Source organism: Olea europaea, chromosome 12 (genome assembly GCF_002742605.1).
Source record: "Olea europaea var. sylvestris chromosome 12, O_europaea_v1, whole genome shotgun sequence".
Classification (NCBI taxonomy): domain Eukaryota; kingdom Viridiplantae; phylum Streptophyta; class Magnoliopsida; order Lamiales; family Oleaceae; genus Olea; species Olea europaea.
In genome coordinates, this window is record NC_036248.1 from 20,994,161 (window position 1) to 21,016,803 (window position 22,643).

Here is a 22,643-nt window from a genome sequence, read left to right on the forward strand (position 1 = left end):
AAAAAAAATACTATTTTACTTATTTTTATTTCCGAAAAATGTGGGCTAAACGAGAGCTAACTTCACTAAGTTTTCAAGAATCCAAATATTCTTAATAAATTTAACGTCCAATTAGAACTTTCACCATATCCCAAATTTGATTGAATTCTCTATATTCTATCTATTCATCCATCAATTTTTCTCATTTTTTCATCTTCATACTCATATAACTTAAGGATTTTGGTGAACAAAGAATAATTAAAATTAGATTGCTTCCAATTAAAAACAGGTTACTCCCACTTGAATAAAAAACAAATATGTAGTTAAACTGATTAATCAATACATAATATTAATCCCACTAACCATTTTCTCTCTTGCTAAAGAAATGTCAAATATTATATCTTGATGACCTTAATTATCAACCCAAAGAATAACTGATGAACCAATACCCTTCGGACTATCCTGTGTATTTCACAGAGGTACATTTTGTTCTTATCATAATTTGATTGTTTCAAAACTCAATTGAAAAAAATAAGAACTTACGTAGTTGATAATGAGTCTAAGTTAACCCATATTCGGTTATCTACATATTCAAAGTTAATACAATACAAAGAGGTACTAATATTGAGGGAACTCTGTTAAATTATAACTTGCGGTTAAGCTACATTCTTTGCCAAAAACAAATACGTAAATTGGATTGTACTATCTCAAACCTCTTCACGTTCAATGATACCCAATTCCTTCTATCCATTGCACCATATAGTTCTGGAGAACAATGAATAGTCGATTCTGTAAAAATAAAAAAAAAAAAAAAAAAAAAAAAAAAAAAAAAATTATTTCATATTACATAGATTATTGAAATCTCGTAATAGAAATTCATGCTCTCGAATAGTTCGCAAAGCTTTTACTTTCAAAATATGATTTTCTACTCCACTTCCATAAAGTTTGAGTCAATATAATATTTTCAACATATAAAAATCTTAAGCACGATTGAAATGCATGAATCTGTCTATAAATATAATAAAAATGGAAGGTTATCTCTCTACCTTTGAAATCATAGCCTAGAAAGAAATTCGAATGATTAAACTATATGGAAGCTTTTATAGCCTTTGAATGATTTTCACAACTCAAAACCTCCAAACATTACACACGGCCAAAATCATAATAAACATCATCACTATAAATACGAATAGAACTACCATGAAAAATTTCAAATTGGAAGAATACTATTAGAAGAACAACATTTGAGGTTAAGTCATTGGTGTTTTTTACACCATCGTGCTATCAAATAAAATGTTAGTTAGTTTGCCTTGCAATGCTAAGTTTCATATACCAATCATAAAAACCTCCACAATTTTTATTATTGGCACATATCCATACCATGTCAAAGACTCAACGATAGACTAAAAATCATCTTGATCTCACTTGAAGTGGTTTTCTAAATTTTGAATCCACTATCGATACAAGATAAGATCCAATAAGTAGTTTTAGCATGTTGAAAACACTAAAAGGAATATATTCAAGTGCAATAAGTGGTTCAAAACCTTATAGTTGAATTAAGCACTTGAATCCTTATAATATTAATCATCTACCAAACCACTTTAATGTCCTTACTAACTGATATGTTCTTCTAGGTCATTTTTTGGTCTCCTCAACTTTTCTGCATTTGTTCTCGAGACACAGCAATACTAATTAATTGCATGTCTTTTAGCTTAACGCAGTGGGTAGTGTCAATAAAAAAATGACATTTTAATTTATAATTTTCATTGACCTTTAAAGATTTCAACTACAGGAAGAGATCAATTTGAACTTACTATTCATCTTAGAAAAATGTTACCAACTAGAAAATATTAAAACCCTAACTTAACTATCTCAACTTAGTCATTATCTCACAAAACATAACAATATAAATGCACAAGCACTACAATCTATCTTTTTTCATACTTGACAAAGCTCAGAATCATTATTCTCTAGAGTAGCATGACTCGGATTAGGTCTACTGTTGCATGGTTGATTTTCTTTAAAGTGCCATGTTCTTTTAGTATATGAAAATCTTATCGTGTCAAATGTTGACGCATTTAGCTCATCACTTTTATAAAGGCTAACAATTATAGATTTTGATACCATGAACTATCAGATATTAGAGACAATAATATTCTTAAACAACGTCCATTTATGTACATATACCTTTATGCAAATTAACGTATACGATAATTTAATATTAGTTACAAATTCGAAAGTTTACTATGTACCCAATCATCATAAAAAATCCTAATATTTAACCATCATAAATTTAATTTCAAAAATTCTAAACAAGGATTACATTAATTCTTCTAAGCTTAGAACTCCCACTCAGTTGGCAGATCAAAAAGTTCTAGGTGAGATTTTCTCTAAATCTTCCAATCAACGAATTGTCACTAAACTAATAATAAATAGGTTTAAGTAAAAATATCACTAATTATACCGACCTTAAGAATCATAGTAAAACTTGAATTAACAGATATCGTGTAATTCAATAACACAATTCCATAATATGCAATAAGAGCATAAACATGAACATCTATCCAATCATGATATGTATCATGATATTATAAATTGATTATCTCTAAAAATAAATCCAAATATAATAAAAGAATAAAACTCATATTCTTTAAGTTTTATTATACAGATTTTCAACTTTACCATTATCTCCATTGCATCACTGTCCCAACAAATGGAAAGTGACATTAGAATTATTATATTTTTCTTATTGAAAAAAAGAAGTCCAAAAAAAAAAAAAAGGCATTATGCAATCCTTCTAGATGCTTCACATGTCCTATTAGGTTATACTCCAAATTCATTTATTAATTTTGAGAAGCAGTTAGTTTTTCAACACACTCTACATAGTCTTTTAGCATTCACTCTTAGCATGATACAAGTATACATGAATCTAGTTACAACGGACAAAGTAGGGGAACGTGTCGAAATTGATTACACAACCATGTAAATAGCAACATTACTTAAGAAAGTGAGAACTTGGTATTATTTCAAATAAGAAAAATTTTGATATGAAAATCATATTTTTGCACCTTAAATACAATTTTCAAAAATAGTTAACAAATAAATGAGTCTAAGACCCTAAAATACTCTCAAAGTATTTTTCAATTTTAGAAAATGGATTATTTTAAATATTACCTCTCACTAGGTAATAGAATCTAATAAATATTTAAAATTTAATGTAAAATTTCAGTTTGTAGTTAAGCCAGAAAATAAATTTTAAGTATTTATGAAATGTATTTTACACTTTAAATGCGTAGAAAATACTTTAACCATCTAAAAAATATATGATTTATATATAAAACAAATCAGAATAATATAAGGATCAAAATACAACTTTCAAAGCCTTCACGTGTCAGGGAAAGGTCCTGAAATTTTTTTCCAAAGGCGATTACCGGCCGCGCGTGTATTTTTTTATTATTATTATTATTATTATTATTATTATTATTATTATTATTATTATTATTATTATTATTATTATTTTACTTAGTCTTACTAATTTCGATGTTTTGAGTTCTTTTGTGTGAAATCAGAATTTAAAAACTACATACTTAATATCGTGTTTGCGATAACAACGGAATGAACGAAGGGTTGAAAGGGGAAAAAAAAATTATATATGTTCATCATCTTCTTCAAATTTTCAAGAATTTTGACCTAAATTCCAAACTTCATAACTTTTTCATTTGAGATCTAAAATTAGAGTTCTTTATATGATTGGAAAACTCATTGAAATACTTTTCTAATCATATTAAATTTATTGCATGATAATCAATGAACAAAAAATATTAAATTTTTAAAGTTTTTATGAAACCGACTAGGATTTCAATTTACTCCCAAATGCAATAACGAAAATTGATGAAATTTTGTAAGTAAACTCTTCGGTATGTTAGATAAATAAATTCCAAAACTTTGTTAATTTTAGATTTGTATACCAAAAGATGCAATTAAAGACCGTATAATGTTTCATAATTTAACAAACGAGATTCACAATTTAATTGAATCATGTAATATAACATTTAAACATGAAATATGCAAGGAATTCAACCTTAAAGATTCTGATACCAATGAAATAATTTATAACATTATTTAACATTAATTTTAAGTGAAAATTCTTGAAAAGATGAATTTCAAGATCATTTTGTGGTTGAATCACTCTGCTCTTCCAAACTTCAAAATATGCATTTTGTTGCACTCATATGATCTCAAAACCGATCATTTTAAAATGGATATTATAATTTACAATCCAAGGGCCTAATTTCATGAGTTTTCAAATAAAAATTGTGGTTCTAGGCACCTTTCAATTTAGATATTATTTTCTGTATGAATTTTCACCATTTCTTATTGCCATATTTTTCTCTCGCGTCCTAGACATGTATTGGAAATTGAGGGGAGTTGAATAGAGGTTAAGGAAAGTTGTGAATTTGAATTCCATTCAAATTATTCCTTAAAGTCTTGCGGACACGGGCGGATCCACATGGAGTCATATGGGGTCAAATGAACTCACAAAATTTTGGGTTTTTTTTCCAGAAAATAATTGTTTTAACCGTTTTATTATCTACTTTAATACACGCATGAAGTTGGAACATTGCATTTTTAATATCATTTCGAAGTGCTCATAACCTAGTTTTTCACTTCTTAATGGCTTGCGAAATGATCAACCATAGCAAAAGTTATGATGTATCAAAATAAATCACTCCAAATTAGTATTTCGAAAAGTCCAATAATATGCTAACTTTTAAAAATTTCCAATGATCGTATATTATCTGAATCCACAAATCGCCTTGTGTCATATAGAAGCTTGTTTTGAAAATTATATCTTAGTCATATCGAATGGTCCAAACGGATATTGAAAATAGTTAAACATTTGTCAAACGTACGTACGAGAAAAGACATTTAACTTGTTTTTTCTTTTAAAAAAATTCAATATTTCATTAATGTTTATTATTTTTGTGTGATAAATTTTTCAATATTATTTTCATCATTTTATTAGGAAATTTTACATGGAAGATGACGTCAAAAATTCTAAAATCGTTACGGATTAAATGTAATTTGAATTACTTTTAAATTATTTTTTCATTGAAATTAAATTTCATTTACATCATAAATTAAATATGAATTTTATTTCAAATCATTTACTTCGTACATCCAATTTGATTTATTCGTCATTAACTCAACATCTAAAAATAACATGGTAAACAAAATTATACATGTACCAAAATTCATTTAACACTATTGATAGTGATATAACTATAAGACATTTTCAAGGTTTCAAAATGCGTATTAACTTATTTTCATTAATATTATATTATTTTAAAAAATTATACATTACTTTTTGACCCCACAACCTAGAAAGGTTGGTTCCGCCCCTGCGGATCGGATTGGGTCATCCCCACATGGACGACTTAGTACGACTCAATTTTTTCAACAGTATTCATCCTCCAGTTTATTACTTTAGGATATATTCAAATTTTATCCCAGTTGGAATCCTAGTCCATGGGCTTAAAGGTTTGTATGTACAATTATAAATACATGTATTGTATCAATGAAATAGATATTAATTCCTTATCATGTGTAGTCTTCTATCTTAAATTAATTAAATCCATGTTTGATATAGATTAAAATAAGATTTTTATTAAATTTTGCTACTTATTGACTTTGATATGAAATTTCTGTGAACTTTTAATTCATGCCAAATATGAGCTAAATATTTTTCTATTGTCTTGGGACAGGAGCTGATGAAATCGGTTGATTCAGATTTTATTGACACTTTTGCAACTCATTGTTAATTAGATCGAGTTTATAATATTTACCCGTTAATAATCGTGTTTTTTCTATTTTCTTCTATTTAAGATTATCAATTTTATTTTGTGTAGAAATCTTGAATGAGACAATAATCTTTCAGAACGTTTATATTCTTTGGTTTACCCATAAACAATTGTGATTTTTTCAGTAAGGTTTATGATACTATTAAGAAAAATATACGTTAAAATCTTTATCTTTATATTATCAATTTTTATTTAGGTACGTATCGAACATGCACTCACATATAGATTGAATATATTTGGTAGTGGTATGTTGATGATAACATGGAGTGTTAAGGTGGATAACATTTTTTTATCTTTTCTTGATATTTTTACTAAAAAAATTACGCAATATTAAAATACATATTAATTTTTTTTTTCCGATAGCTCAAGTGTCTAAGTTTTGTCTGACTAATTATGAGGAGTGGCGGTCCTTTTTTGGTTCACCACCCAGTAAATCCGAATGCAGTCACAGCTTATACACATTTGGGTCGGATATTCGGAATGCGGTTCTCTTCCTTGTAAACCTTCCTTTACGACATACGGACAGGACCCCCGGAGGGACGACAAAGTGTACCATATATAATTTTGCTTCCACAGGACAACTATCTTCCATTTTATATGGTGTAGTTCAGTACATCCAATGCAACCAGGGGCGGACCCACATGGGGTCATGTGGGGTCAGATGACTCCACAAAATTTTGGTTTTTTTTTTTTTTTTTTTTTCAAAAAATGGTTGTTTTAACTCGTTTTCGACCCGCTTTAATACATACCAAATGAAAAATGAAATATTGCATTCTTAATATCATTTCTAAGCATTCATGGCCTAGTTTTTTACTTCTTAATGGTGTACAAAATGATCGAACATAGCAAAAGATACGATGTATTAAACTTTTCACCCCACAACCCAAAACGGCTGGATCCGCCCCTGAATGCAACTATATTTTTTCTAGGAGGCTTGATAGCAGTGCCGTCTTATTCTTTATACAATCCAGTTGTGTCATGTAATACGTTCCAAACGAGCATATTATAGACGTACACACAAATATATATGCATGTATGTAATTATATAGACATATGAATTTACAGAAACAGACCATACTCTTCAAGCTTAATGCGGTTTGTTTGGTTGATTTTCTCTTCCATTTCAGGGGTTAAATAGTTCTCCCAATCCCCAACAACACCTTTCCTGAAGTACAAACTGTTATGCACATTGAACAAAGTAGATCCATTCTTGTTCACCTCCAAATTCTTCAACCTCTCCAAACTGCATCTCCACAGAACCTTATCAATTTCCTCTTCACTTGCAAATGGCTTCCCAAGAAATTTAGCAAGTTTCTTAACCTCTCCCTTGGGATCCCTTTTCAGTTCTTCATACTTCAAGAACAGTATTTTCTGCGGATTCTTCTGGCTTTCCAACCAGTACTGTAAAACGTGGTCGAAAAAGGGCCCGTACTGATGAACCCCAGATAAGAAACAATCGACTGTATTTTCTAAGGGAAAAGGGTCTTGATCAGGGTGTAAAATGGAATTGAAAAAGTGCCACATGGAGATTAAAGTGTCCTTAGGGTTCCGGGCAATGTAAACTATTTTACAGTCTGTGTTCTTGATTGAATCTGGGAGGACAATGTAGGGCAAATGACTGTGAAGAAGCCTAGGTGAAGGAACTTTGTAAAGATCTATATGAGGTTTTGTGCCGTAAATTGTGCTTTCAATTGTTGGGACATGGAAATGAGGGTTATCCTTAACTAAAAGATCATAATCCGCGTCAGTATTTGGGTTTTTAAGGATGCAGAGACAGAGAGATTTGAGCCATGTTGTGCCCGTTTTCATGTTCGACGTTAAGATGACGTCGTCGTTCGCTGCTTGAAAGATTGATCTGAAGGTCATGGCGGGTTGAACAAGGCCGGGTTTGAACCAGAAGCCTTCCCACTGGACAATATCCATGGCATCCATGAATCGAGCTTTTGGGAGATTTAGATGGTTTTCCGCATTGTTGGAATTAGAGTTTGTTGATAAATCCCCCATGGGTGATGTGTTTGAGAGGGTCAAAGAAAAATGTGATGAGCAGTTAGATCTATATTTCTGAGAGGCTCAATGAACTAGGTTTATTTATAGTGCTACTCAAGAAGTTCACTCTCAACTAAGATTTTAATGGACGTTAGAAGATTATAAATTCTAATGAATTTGAATAGATTTTCACAAACCTCAACTCGAATTTTGATGGATTCTAAAAAATTATAAATTCTAATAAATTTCATGGATTTCAATAGATTTTACAAAATCCATAAGTATTCGTTTCTCATTCTTTTCCCATTAAAATGAAAAATATGACCGTTATCCATACATCAAGCCACCAAATTTAAATTTATATCTCTTTTAAAGGGCTCATAACGGCTATATTTTTCATTTTTATTTTTATGAAAATAGAAAACAAACGCCCCCTAAAAATGGGGAAAATTGAAAATGATTTGTTATATGTATTTCTAAACGTGAAATCCATCCAAATCTTCTAAAATTACTATATTAATGAACTTAATATAAATCGATTAGTTATTGAGCACTCCTCGGGGGCCGTTTAATTTTAATGGATTTCATTAAAATGTGTTAGAATCTCAATTGAGAACACTTAAGTTTAGAAGGATTTTTAAAATCTATCAAAATCTCAATTTAGGGCACCCTCCAGTATGGAAATTGGCGTGAAGGGAGGTGATACTTCTAGATAACTGGATCAATTTACTTAACATGTCCCCAACTTTTATTTCGCTTAGATATGAATTTTAGTTTTTAGATGTGAATGGCGTTTCAATCTTCAATTACATGTTAGATAGTGAATTTTGGCATGAATGGTACTTTTTCTCTATCTTTTTAGCATTCCGGGTTTTCAATTTTCAGGTTTTACAGCATTTGAACAATATTTTACTTGTGAGTCCAATGATTATTAAAAATGTTTATGTATTGACTTGATCGACATGATTCATGTGTTATAAAAATAACTAGTGGCTATAAGAAGTCAAATTATACAAAGCATTAGTTAAAAACCCTAAAGTCTATGCTCATGCAACGAAGGGGACAGCAACCAATTTCTATTATTTTTAGGACATTTTTAAGGATAAAGGAAATAAGTATGTTTAAAGACGATGTCAGTAATCTTAGTAGACTCTTATTTTTTAAGTGAATTATTGCTTCTTCTCCTGTCGTAAGCTCGATAATAGTCATTTAACAACCACAAGTAATTTAATTATAGATTATTTCAATATACCAAGACATCATAGGTAAGTTTGGAAAGATATTTAAACTCGTTCAATTTATTGGCTGAGACATCAATGGTTCAGTATATATTTGTGTTATATTCAAACCATGATTAATATATCTAGTGTTCTTGTTCTGTTGACAAGTTCATAATAGATTGAGTTTGAGAGATCCGTTTGAAAGTGATAATTTGAAAATTATTTTTCCTTGCTCATTTTCAATTATACGATCTCCAAAAAAGAATTATTTTTCACATTTTTTTCTTAAATTTTTTTCTACTTTTGAGTCACATATTCTCTCCAAAATAAAAAAATAAAAAAAAAATAAAAAATAACTTTTCAAAAACTCACTTTCGCACTAGTACTATGTACTAAAATTATATATCAAATTATTTGTCTCTTATATAGAGTATGAAAGAGCTATAAACGACACAATAAGAATGAGTACTAGTGTAACCATGTATAAAACATATAAAATGTTAGGCAGCGATTTGGTTGGGTGGCTTATGCTAAAAGTTAAGCTCCAAATATGTAACTTATTCTAAGTTTAGGTGGATCCACTTTAAGAAGAAGATAACTTTTATTTCCTAAAAATTTATAGACAACGAGGGATAAGATTCTTCAACTTATCCAAACATTTGAGTTATGTTTGGAGTTGAAGTTCCAATTGGATAGACGTGTCCAGAAAGAAAGAGTAAGATGTGCATTTGTTCTTAAAAAGAATTCTTTTTGTTCAAGTTGTTACGTTTCATCTACAATAAAAAAAATTCTTGTGTATATTTGCATGTATGCATACACATGCATGTAGATTGAATGTAGAAACGGCATTCTTGTAAGGCGTTAGCTGTAGGGTAAGGATTTGAAACTTTTGACCTCACCTTATCTAGTCCTTTGATTATGTCGAGAAGAGACATTATAAATGTTTGATTGTCCTTTCTAAAAGAGTAGTTGAAATCAAACAATGACAAAACAACATACTCGTTTACATAGTCACTCGTCCAAGGTTTCGGAACAATTATGTATGTATGTATTTTTTGTGCTTATGTATGTATGTACGGTGTGTGAGAGAGAGAGAGAGAGAGTGTGTGTGTGTATGTGTGTGTTAGTTAAGGTGTATGTATATCATGCCACCTCTTTAATTGATTTCTTGGACCAGAGTAAAAATGCAATACATGCCACTTCCGATTGTACTATATATTACAATTTACTCCATCTAATCACAAAATATGAATATCCTAGTCAATTTAGCCCTTTTACACACTGTAGAGCTAAGGCTTGTTTGTTATTTTTTTTTAATTATTGTTTTAAAACAATTTTCAATCACAAATTTTATGGACACACAATCCTTTTCCACATTTTTTAATCTCACGTTCTAAATAAAATTATTTTTTTCTTGAAAAAAATATGTGCCAAACAAGTTTTAAGTATTATTATGAAGTGATATAACAAATTATACATGCTAATGATAGAATTAGGGCATGTTTGGGAGCGATTTTTTCTCCTAAAAAATTGATTTTTTGACCTTTATTTTACTATTCAAGCCGTCATATTTGACTTCTTCTCTCACAGTTGAACCCCACATTTCTTCTAATCGTCAAAAAATTAATTCTCAAAATCACTCCCAAACAGGCTTTTAGTTTGTTGCTAATATGAGTCTCAATATTCCTCCATGGACTAGTATAAATTTGTCATGATACAATCACACGAGGAATTTCTGACGACATTATTGATTTTTTTTTTTCACAAATAATATTTCAACTTTTTTCTAATATTATCGACCATCTTCAACATCCATCGCAAAAACCCTATTATACAATTTGTCATTCTAAAAATAAAATATAATAAAACATTCTAGATAATTATATATTTCCAAACGTTTGTCTAAATTTAACGTATTTCATCATATTCAGGGTGTAATAGGGTTTCAAAGAACTTAAGTGTTACTTAGATAATAACTTATCAAATAGTAATCAAAATACTAAACCCATGTTTGGGACACATTTTTTAGGAAATTATCAGACAAATTCTTATCGTTGAGATGCTAGGTGAGACCCACAGTAGAGAGAAACAGTCAAAAAGTGCGGCCGAAATTTGGAATCAACGGTCAGAAATCTCATTATTTTCCCTTGAAAATGTGTTCCAAATAGGGGCTAAAATGCAACCTAAAAATAAATGTTTAGAATTAATATTTCTAAATCATCCCTCGAACAAAAAACTATTTATGAATTGATAGCTGTTCAACTTAGATAATATATTATCACCTCATGAATAATGTAGAATTAGAAGTCAAACAATATGTCGAGGACTAGGAGACAACCTTAAACTACACAAGTTGTACCCATGAATCTAGGGTTGAGTGAAGCAACTGCGCAATGCCTTTAATGAATTAAATTGAATAGCACATCCCTCGTAATTTTACATAATTTCCAAGTCAATGAACCATGTGCATTCTAACACATTGCAGTTGACTTATTAGACTTACACCTAACTATGTCCATTTCTCAGATAAAGTAAATAAAATTGAGTTTTACGAGAACTTAAAAAACTAAGCATAAATTGTCCATTTAATGTTTATTTTGAAATAAAAATAATACAACTCTTTTAAATTACTATTTGGTATTTATATATTGTCTCGTTCCTTTGTTTATTCTTCAATTCCGCTCGGTCACAAAATGATATTGACTTTTTCTGAAGATACTCAAGGCTTGTTCGATAGTAATTTTGAGAATTAATTTTTTGATCGTTGGAAAAAAAAGTGAATCTTATTTGTGAGAGAATAGGTAAAAAATGACGGCTTGAATAATAAAATAACGGTAAAAAAATTGATTTTTTGAAGGAGTGAAAAATTGCTACCAACACATGCACTTAATTACCTTTCTTTGTTGCTGACTTTCACGATGAATTTTTCTAATGCTTCATTTTGGATTCTATCTATGGTGCCTCCACTACTCGAAAGTTAGGAGTACATGAGGACGTGAGGAAATGTAGTAGGAGTGTACGAAGTGGAACTATCTTCGTAACGATCGGGGAAAAAAAGTAGATAAAGTTGGAAAAACTGTGTTGAAATAGAAGATGAAGAAGCTCCAAGGCACGTGGTTGCCCCAAGCTATTGAGCGGCTGCCCAACCATGCCACTGCCTGGTTGTCCCGGAGCATTGGGGGGTCGTCTACAAATCTGTTTGGGCCTCGACTAGCCCTCCTACATTCTCCACCACTCGTATTTACCCCGATTGATACCTTGGCGTGTGCTAATTCTTTAACATATCTAACAATGTCGAAATTCGACATTGAGATTTTCCAATAATCGTTCACCAACTAAAAAATTGAGAAACGAAGTTTTGAAAAATCTCTCGTAAAAGTTTTACCAAATTGTTGTACCAATGAAGTTTTCTTTTGAACTTGAACCTCTATCTAGTGGTTATATCTCAAATGTTTACCAATTAACATGATCGGCAAGTGGGGCTGGACAAAACTCCTGAACCGAACCGACCGAACTGAACTTGATGGTTCTTCCTAAGTTATATACCCAAACGTGTATCCGAATCGAGAACCGATGGGTATGGTTCGGTTCTCGATTTTAAACCAAGAACCGAATAACTGAATAAGAACCGAATTTTCTTAATTTTTTTTATTTTTTTATATTGAAAAAATCAAATTATTTTAATTTTTTCTAAATCTAGTTTTTTTGCCCAATTATTTGTTTCATTTTTCATTTTTTTTTTTTTAGCCCAACATCAAGCATTCAAGCCCATTTTATTCTTCCATTTTTAGCCCAACTCTAAATCTCTAATGTCTAACCCTCTAAATCCAAGTATCCAACCCTAAATAAACTACATAGCACATACAGTCCTACCTCAGTATTAGCCCATAAGAAATTGAAAAACCTACACATCCAAAGACCAAAATCGAAGTCACCTCGTTTGGCCCCCATCGAAGCGGTGAACTCTGAAAGCCCATCGAAGCAGAGACCTCCGACCATAAACCATTCGAACAAGGTAGGAAGTATTCTTCCCTATATTCACCAGGGTTTATACAATTGTTCGTTCCAGTAAATCCCTAACTTGATATCTGGTTTCATTATCTTTTTCCCTTTTAAATTTTTTGAAAATTTTTTAAAGTTTTATTACAATGTTGGCTTTAGGGAAGAGCAGCAGAAGCAAATTATTAACTACGTTTCTTTTCTCTTTCCAGACAGGCAGATAAAGAGTCATCTTTTAAGATGATAGAAGAGCTCAGATAAATAATGAGAAACAGGTAGTTTAATCTTACATGTGCAACGAAATAGCATTATTGTAGGAAGATTCGTGGCTGCCTCATACCGGTTAGCAAATTCTCATAAACCTGTGCATATGATGTAAATTCTTCATCTATTACGCGTTGGAACCTTTCACAATTTTTTAAAATCTTTTTGTAGATTCAATGGGTTTCTAAATTTCAAGGTTAAGTATTGATTGATTTTTATCCTAGTTTTCTTTTACTATGTTGTATAAAACGAGTATTCACTTTTCAAGAGTCAAGAAAGGTAATAAAAGGGACAATTTTCAGGAGTGATGAAGTTATAACATGATTAAGTTAATTATTTTGAACAAAAAATTCAGAGTAGTAATTCACAAATTTGCTAAAGGTGAGGGAGATTCTGGAGTGATAAAGTTATACAATTTGACTCTGCCACTTGATGACTTTCTTCCATGTTGTTTGTGCAGGATTTAATCAAGTTTCTCGTTAAGGTGATACCACTTTTGAATGCTTAAATGGGAGACAAAAAACAACCTAATAAGAGGTCGGAAATATGGAATTTTTATCTAAGGTTGCAAGGGATGTCCCTGCAATTCCTGTATCTACAATGGCTTTTGAGTCAACATTTAGTACTTGAGGGCGAATTCTTGATCCATTTAGGAGTTTTTTAACTCCTAAAGCAGTTGAGACCTTGATTTGTACACAAAACTGGCTAATGGAAGAATCTAAGCTTTTGAAAGTTTCTGAAGATAGAATTTGTATTGAAGAGACAGAGTTCTATGAGAGCATTGAGACAGATAATAAAATATATGTTTTATTTTTCTTATTAAATCTTATTAGTTGAAGAATTTTTAGTTCATTTATGTTTGTTAATTGTGTTTTTTCAATTTTTTCTGTAGAGATTCTTCGTATGGCAAGTCAAGTAGTCGATAAGTATTAGCAATACTTAAAAATATTTTATCTCTATGACTTCTAATTCATATTTAATTCTTTTATGTAGACTTAATTTTGATGGTGTGAAGGTTGAAGCAAGGGAACTATTAATATGGATTGCCGATATTTTAGTACTAGTATCTACTTTTTGGTATATGTATACATTGGTAAATTAATGTTATTGGACAACTTGTTATTTATATGTTTTTTAATGGGACTTCGTTAATTTGTAAAAGTTATGATTCAACATGTTATTAGTTGTATTTATGTAGTGTTGTAAATGTTAAAAAATGTAATTATGGTACAGAATCAAACATAACCAAACCGAATGGAATCGAACCCGAACGGTTCCAGAATTAAATTTGGACCCGACGGTTCCAATTACTAAGTACCCAAAAATTTCGGTTTAGTTCTTAAGGGAACCAAACCGAACTGGACCATGTCCAGCTCTATCGGCAAGTTTTGAACCAACGATCTTATGTGGTTAACTGGAAATACTTCACTCACAGGTTTGCATATCCTTATTTGTTCATAAATCTACAAATGAATAACAAACATGTCGTTTATCCTGGATTATCTTGAAAGTTTTAAGTAGTTACCAAGTTATTATAAAAGTAGAAACATTCCTAATTTTAATATAGATCGACTTATCAAGATACTCTTGCAACTTAAAGTATTCCTAGATATTACTATATAAGTTGCTTAATAGCTTCACATTTACCCTTCCATGTTATGGGTACCAATCACATTACCCTAGGAACAATTTCATAGTGCTTGCAATCACTCATTTAATATACTTCGCTCATTGAATCCAACATCTCGATGTTTCAAGTGTTGGGTCAAGATTTCATTACTAGTGAGTGAAAATTGGCCTTTGTCCTTATTATTCTTTTTACATGAAAACTCTATTAGTCTCTTACAAGTTCTTTGTCAAAGATTATAATGGCATAACAATTTAATCCATTTACAAAGTGTTTCGATTTTGATACCCAATAAATCTTCGCGATAATGTTAAATGCTTTAAATTAATTATATCAACACCACGGTTGATGGGCTCGATCCGAAAATAAACTAGACCATTAGAAGCAACTATTAATTTTTGTTGCTCGTGGTCCGTTCATTAGTTGGAGGGCCTTTTAAGTAATTAACCCCTTTGTGTATTATGTCTTCGCCCAGTTTGTGTTTAGCCAAATTAGAATTTTGGCCCATCTTATTGCCTTAGCCTAAAACCATAGATGCAGACCCCAGTTTGCGAAGTGAACATGTGCTGCAATTGTGAGAAAGAGGGCAGCCGCTTCCGTGAAATATTCTTCTCTGTGCTTGAGCTTTAAAACCTAATTGCTACCTTTTCTATTCTACTCCTTTGAGGCTAATTGCATCCACCATTCTTGATCCTTTGTAGGTTAGTATTATTGGACAACTGTAGTGAAGTTGTCCTGGGTTGAGGACAATCAATTTGGTTGGTGTTTGATTACGTATATGAATATATATCTCCTTATTTATGGACCCATGATTTGGCCATCTCAATTAATTGTCTTATCACTTTTAAATTCTTGTACTATCCATTAGGTTTGTGGTCACTCTGTAGGGTTAACAATTGCCTTATGCCAGAATTCAAGAATTATTTACCCTATTTTACATGTTTGAAGTGTTGTAAAAATTGTTAAGCTTGAGTGGTAAAAAGTTTCTTATTGATTCTTTGATATAATTGCCGATTAAGTTACTATGTGAGACTTGCATTGAGTAAGAAATTGGTTTTGTTGGCATACCTCTTCGTTGCAATGATTATTCTATTGCAACACCTAAAATTTACCCGTTTGATTATTCACTTGATCTGAGATTGCGATTCTCAAGAATCCTTTAAAATGTAGAATGATGTATATTGCGACCTTAAGGCTGCTTTGTGTAATCTAATTGTATAATTGTTCATTTTGGTTGATCTATGTCCAAAGATGACTACAGGTTTTGATTTAGGAATTTTCAATGGAAAAAGAAATTTCTCTATTTGGCGAAAGAAAATGAGACGGATTTTTCTTTAACAAAATTTCAAAAACTAGTAACCAAAAAACCACAAAAGAACTTTGAAAAAAGTTAGAGGACTTGTATTTGCATATGTACACTCCTAACAAGCTTTACTTACTCAAGAGATTTTTTAATTTAAAATGGATCCTTAAAAAAATCTTGATAACAACTTGGATATGTTTAACAAATTTGTGTATGATATCGTTAGTTATGAAGAAACAGTGTCTGAAACATATAATGCAATAATTTTGCTTAGTTCCATGTCTAACACTTATAAAGAGCTAAAGAATGTAATTGAGTATAATAGAGATACATTAACACTTGAGATTGTCATAGATTTCCTTAAGAGTAAGGTGATGGAAATTAAAGCTGAAAAAAGCTGTGAGATACACATGATGAGAAGTAGAACACGGTTTAAGCAAAATAGTCATGAGGAAAATGAAGATAGTGGTGACTCGAGTGATGAAAAGAAGGGTAGAAGTTAGGATAAGTCTATGTCTAGTACAAATAGTAAGCAATGTTATAGCTATCGTAAGTCTAGATATTTTATAATAGACTTCATAAGAAGAAAAATAAGTAGAAAGAAAAGGTAGGTGGTTAAGTGAATATTGTTGTTGGATCTAATTATGACTGGAGTGAGATCTATTGATAGTGAACCTGATTAATGCTTTTACATCTATGTGAAATTCCATTTGCATGAATGATTGCTTGACTCTGGTGCATTGTTCTATGTTACATTTTATTGTGTTTGATGTGTATTTTCTACTTGAATTTGAGAATGGTCGTATTATTATGTGTAATGTGTTGCATGCATAGTGGTTGTCATTACTATTATAAGGATTGACATTGGATGTGTTCTTACTTCACTAGGTGCATTAATAGTATGTCAATTGGTAATATAGAATATAGATGCCTGATGGTGTATTGGTAATATGTACGAGAGGTGCAAAGAATAACATTTGGATCGCGAGAGGAGGAATTATTAAACGGTTTGGAATCTTCTATCTGTTAGAATCCTGATCGAATGAAGTGAGAGAGTGACATTAATATCACCTCTTTTAGGTGGAGACCTATTATTCACCTAGATTGAAAGAGATAAGGTAGTGATAGATGACCATCCCATAGATATATGATATGTAGTGTTTTACCAGTTAGACATGAGTGAGCAATCTTGCGAGCATGATTGGCAATAAGATGAGAAATGTGTTATATAAATATAAGCTATACAGAATAAAGTAGGATAATTGTGCTGAAGTTTTTTCTTAGGGTCATTTTATACACTAGTTGTATATGTTGGCCATTTACTTGATTAACTTGGTGTTAAATTGATGTTCTATGTATGTTGAATATGTTGAAAAGATCTGTGTATTATCCTTGGTACGTCTTCATCGCATGTTTTATAACTATATGTTGTTGTGTGCTCTTGATTTATTACTAAAAATATCTAATTGTACTGGTGCTCTTGACCTTAGCCCTTGGTCAGTATAAAGGGTAGGTATGTTATGTGTTTTATGATCGAGATAAGGGCAAGGTCTATGATTTCCAATTTTATTTGGTTACCTTGATTAGGTAATTATAAATTTGGTGTTTGCTTGCAAGTTCATTGGGTATCGATGTGGAGATTTGTTAGATTTTGATACCTAATAAATTCAAAAAATGATGTTAAACATTTTAGATTAATTACATCAACATCACAATTGATTGGCTCGACTCAAAAATAAATTGGGCCATTGGAAGCAACTATTAATTTGTATTGCTCATAGTCCGTTCATTAGTTGGATGGCCCTTTTAAATAATTAACCAATTGTGGAAATTACACTAGACTAGATATTTAAATATCGCACTTCAAAAATCAGGTAACAATTTAATATTTTAATTATTATTATTATATTAGAAAGTCAACACCTACTAAAACACTCACCCCACCCAATTTCAAATCCTAAATCATTTTAATCCATTTTCTCTCACTCTCGTTCTCCTCAACGAGATCCGTGAGTGGTGAAACCTTCAAGTTTAGAAACTTCAACATTGACGAAAGCCTTAACTAGAAGCCGTCGTTGGAGAGAACCTTCGACGGTGCCACTTTAATCTACTACTATGCAATGTAGAGAAGGTATCATCTCTCTATCGCACTACTCACGAAAAGATGCCTCTCTATCACTCTGTGTGCAGCGATGTTGCCGTTCACAGCATTGTCGTGCTCGAGCGGTGCTGCTAATGGCGTTAGTGGTTTGTGGCAGCGTCGATGGAGTTGGTGGTTCATAACAAGCGTAATGATGCAATGTGACTACAGTTGATGGGATCTCATTTTGGATAGTGCCATAGTGTTCTCAATATTTTCCTTTTTTTTTAGCCGCACATCTTCAAAAAAATTACTATTCCTTTCATTATAATTTGAAAAAAGGCGGCCTAAATAAGTTGTGACCTATGATCAGTGTTCTAAATAGCATACCAATGCACGTACTAATGCTCGCATTTGGCACGAGGCGAGGCTAAGGCGCCAAGCAAAGTACTTGGCACCTTACTTGGCGGTCAACGGACGCGAGGCAAGGCTTAGGCACGCATTATTAGTTTTTTTTTTCCTGATTACAATTCTTTTAAGTTAAAACTTATAATTATTAAATAATTTATAATTATTAAATAATTATTTTATTGATTAAAATTTAAAATAATATTAAAATAAGAAAAAGCTTTTAATGCTTTGTTACGCATTTGCCTCACCTAATCTCGCATTGCCAAGTTGCCCTTAGCTTGGTATCAACGCATCGTCACGTGTTATGCCTTTTAAAATACTGCCTATAATTATGTAACTGTGACCATTATTTGTATAGTATGATCTTAATATATTTAATTAATAAAATATTTTTAATTATTTAGTTATCGCTTGAGATTTAAAAATTTAACTTTACACCTGAGATATGAATTTTTCAATGTTATTAAAATCAGATCGGATCGGCCAGTTCAACCAAGAAAACCGGGAACCGGTCTCAATACCGGTCCGGTCTTCATGTATTAATCGAAAAAAGAAAGAACCAGTCAAGACCCATAAAACCGGCAGCTTTGACTCGAAACCCGGTAAACCGGTCCCGGTTTCGAACCGGTGACTATTCATTTAGGTTTTTATTTTTTTGGCTGTTTTTATAATTGAATATTCTTGTACAAAATTGTTTAACTTTCAATGTGGGATCAAGGCTTTTTCAATCTTTATCAATTTTCAATTGCTGATCTTAAAGCTTAAAATTCCTATACTAATATTATCCTACAGTTTCCGATGTGGGATTTGGAAAGTTTGCACAGTAAACTCACTAATGAAATTCTACTCAGTTCATACTTGTAAATATGTTTCTATTAGAATTTTGTAGTTTCATTTAAAAAAAAAATGACATAATCATCTTGGTGTAAATTATTTGTCTCTTTAAAATTTTTTTTTTCATTATCAATCCAATTTACTTGATCTTTCATGTAATTTTATTACATTGACACAATCAAATATTATAAAAATATTAAATAATTTACAATATGACAAATAAAAATTAATTGTACTCAAATTTAATCATTAGTCGGTGCTTTTGTCTATATATATTAATTAAGTTGAAAAATTAACTTAATTTTGTCAATTTTGTGGTATATTATTTATTTATTTATTATTAACGGTTCGACCCCGGTTCGATCCTTTGACCCTTGACCCTTTCTCTTTTCCGGGTCGATGGCTGGTCCGGCTTTCAAACATTGGAATTTTTCCCTGACCAATTTGTGTGTTATCTCTTAGCTAATTCGTGTTTAGTAGAGTTTTGGTCCATTTTCTTGCCTCTACCTAAAACTCTATATACAGCTCCTTGTTTATGAAGTGAAAGTATGTTGCAATTGTGAGAAAGAAGGTAGCCGCTTCTGTAAATCTCTTCTTTGTGCTCGAGCTATTCAACCTAATTGCTACCTTCTTTATTGTACTCCTTTGTGGTTAATTGTGTCCACTATTCTTGATCCATTGTGTGTGGGTTAGTATTATTGGACAACCATAGTGAAGTTGTTGTGGGTTGAGGGCCAATCAATTTGGTTGGTGTTTGATTCAGAATATTGTTGAAACTAAGCCCAATTTGCACACGAATCCAAGTCTTTGGTGTAATTTTCTTGACACGAAGTCACTATCGAATTGAAGTGACTTTCTAATCCATCTCATTTCCAAACAACGATAATAAAATACACTCATTCTTCTTTTAGCTTTTTAACCAACAAGCCTCATTATTTCACATGATTTTTTATTTTTTTATTATCGGATTTTGTTACCTAGTATCGCACTTCATTGGTCAGCTTGACGGATTTTTATTGTTGCTTCCTTTCCAATATTAATCCTTTGATCCTTTCTAAATGAATAGGTTAGAGAACAAAACTTTCTACTCTCAAAGTAGCATATAATGATAATATCAATGAAACATCTCCATAAACTAAAACATCTTTAGCATATAGAATTTTTTACACTAACATTAATTTTCACCTTTACATTCTATTCTTGTGTTTTAATTACGAATAGAAATCATAGTTCATGCTGAAGAAACAAACCAATATAGTGACCTATGCATTACACAATTTATATCCTAGTATATGCTTAGAATAAGAATCATGTAAGTCTATATAGCATATTGTCGAAGTACCATAACTTGTCATTTTTATATTTAAGTGATTACATTAATTTATTGTACATAACATAAACATTACAACAATACAAATATATAGGACTTAACTGAGAAACTATAGTAATTTTTTAAGACACTTGGGCCACAGAATTTACATTGTCATTTTGCTTTTGGTTTTTCAAAAGTCAACATTCGCTTTTGAGATATCCTTCTTTCTCTTTGAGTCCCCCTCCTTTGAGTCGTGCTTTCTCTACTTGTCTTTTTTGGAGTTTTTTTCCTTACATTATTTTCCTTTCAACTACATATATCCAATCAAATTGCCAAATATTTCATCAGAATTTATAACTTTGAAATCTCCCTCAATTCGGAGATGACGACCCAAATCTTCAGCTAAGTTAACTGGAAGCAATAACTATTAAGGATGGGAGTTCATGCTCAGATAAATGATTTAATTTAGTTCTTGGCTCTCGACTCCTTTGTCCATTCTTGAGGATGATTATCACGCATAGTAGCAATCAATATTTCCTTTTCGTGTTCACTCCTCATAATGGAGATGTCTTCATTTTATGCTTTAGACTCTTTCTATAGTCATTTCAGGTGGATAGAAGTTTATCCATAATCAACGATGCCACAATATATGCTGGTGATATTGTATAGAGAAATGGTTGTTCATCAAAACAGAAAGTTGGTTAAGTTTAATTTGCATGAGCGTAGTTTAACTCTGTGAAGATGGAAACGAAAAGAAAGAATAAAAAGAAAGTGAAGGAAAAAAATTCGAGGAAAGTGAGTAACACTTTTTCTTAAGATAAAATTGTCCCACAATGGTGTTAATCGATTACGGAACTTGCCTCCCAAGATATAATGGATACAACTTGTGGTAAAAGCACTTCAAACCATAAGCAACAGCGAACTCGAACGAAATTCTTCCCTCTACAAGAAAATGATTTTTGGAGAGTTTTTGCAGGAGTTTTTGACATAATACTCAATGCAAATGATATGGATACATATTGAACGTCACTAAGTGTTTGATTGAATCTTCATAACTTAGTTGTCCCTTTGAACCAAGATCTTGAGATCTCCGTTCAACAAGGTAGGGTTACAATTACAAAAATTCTTATGTAGTAGGATTTAATTCCATTCCTTTTAATAAGCAATGTACTTGATCTCTAAGTAAACCTTTCGTAAGTGGATCCACGATATTCTCCTTCAGTTTCACATAATCTAAGGAAATAATACTATTTGAGGTTAGTTTCTTAATGGTATTATGTCTACGACGTATATGTCTAGACTTACCTTTATGCATGCTGCTTTAAGCCCTTCCAGTACTGATTGACTATTACAATGTATACTTATTACAGGTACCATCTTAAGCCAATATGGAATATCTTCCAAGAAGTTACGAAGTCATTCTGCTTATTCTCCAACTTTGTCTAAAGCAATAAATTTTGATGTACACGTTTACTTTGTCTACTTCCATGATATAACAACTCCACTAATGATAAATACATAACCATTGGTAGACTTAGAGTCCTTCATGTCGGATATCTAATTCAGAGTACAATATCCTCCTAATATCGTGATATATTTTGTGAAGTATAATCTACAAATACCTAAAAACTCTTGTTAAAGCCTTCCAATGATCTACAAGTTTATTCATAGCAAATGCTATATCCAGTCTAGTGCAGTTTGTAATATACATTAGATTGCCTATGACCTGTGAATACTTTAATTGTAACACACATTCATCCATATTCT

At 31.3% G+C, this 22,643-nt stretch overlaps 1 protein-coding gene across 1 annotated transcript; it reads right to left on the reverse strand.

The window, feature by feature from the left end:
• Window positions 1-6,678: 6,678 nt before the first annotated feature.
• LOC111407020 (cytosolic sulfotransferase 5-like) lies at window positions 6,679-7,912 on the reverse strand. The gene has a single exon (XM_023036358.1). The coding sequence runs from the start codon at window positions 7,842-7,844 to the stop codon at window positions 6,900-6,902; it is 945 nt and encodes a 314-aa protein (XP_022892126.1). The 5' UTR covers window positions 7,845-7,912; the 3' UTR covers window positions 6,679-6,899.
• Between the last annotated feature and the right edge of the window lie 14,731 nt (window positions 7,913-22,643).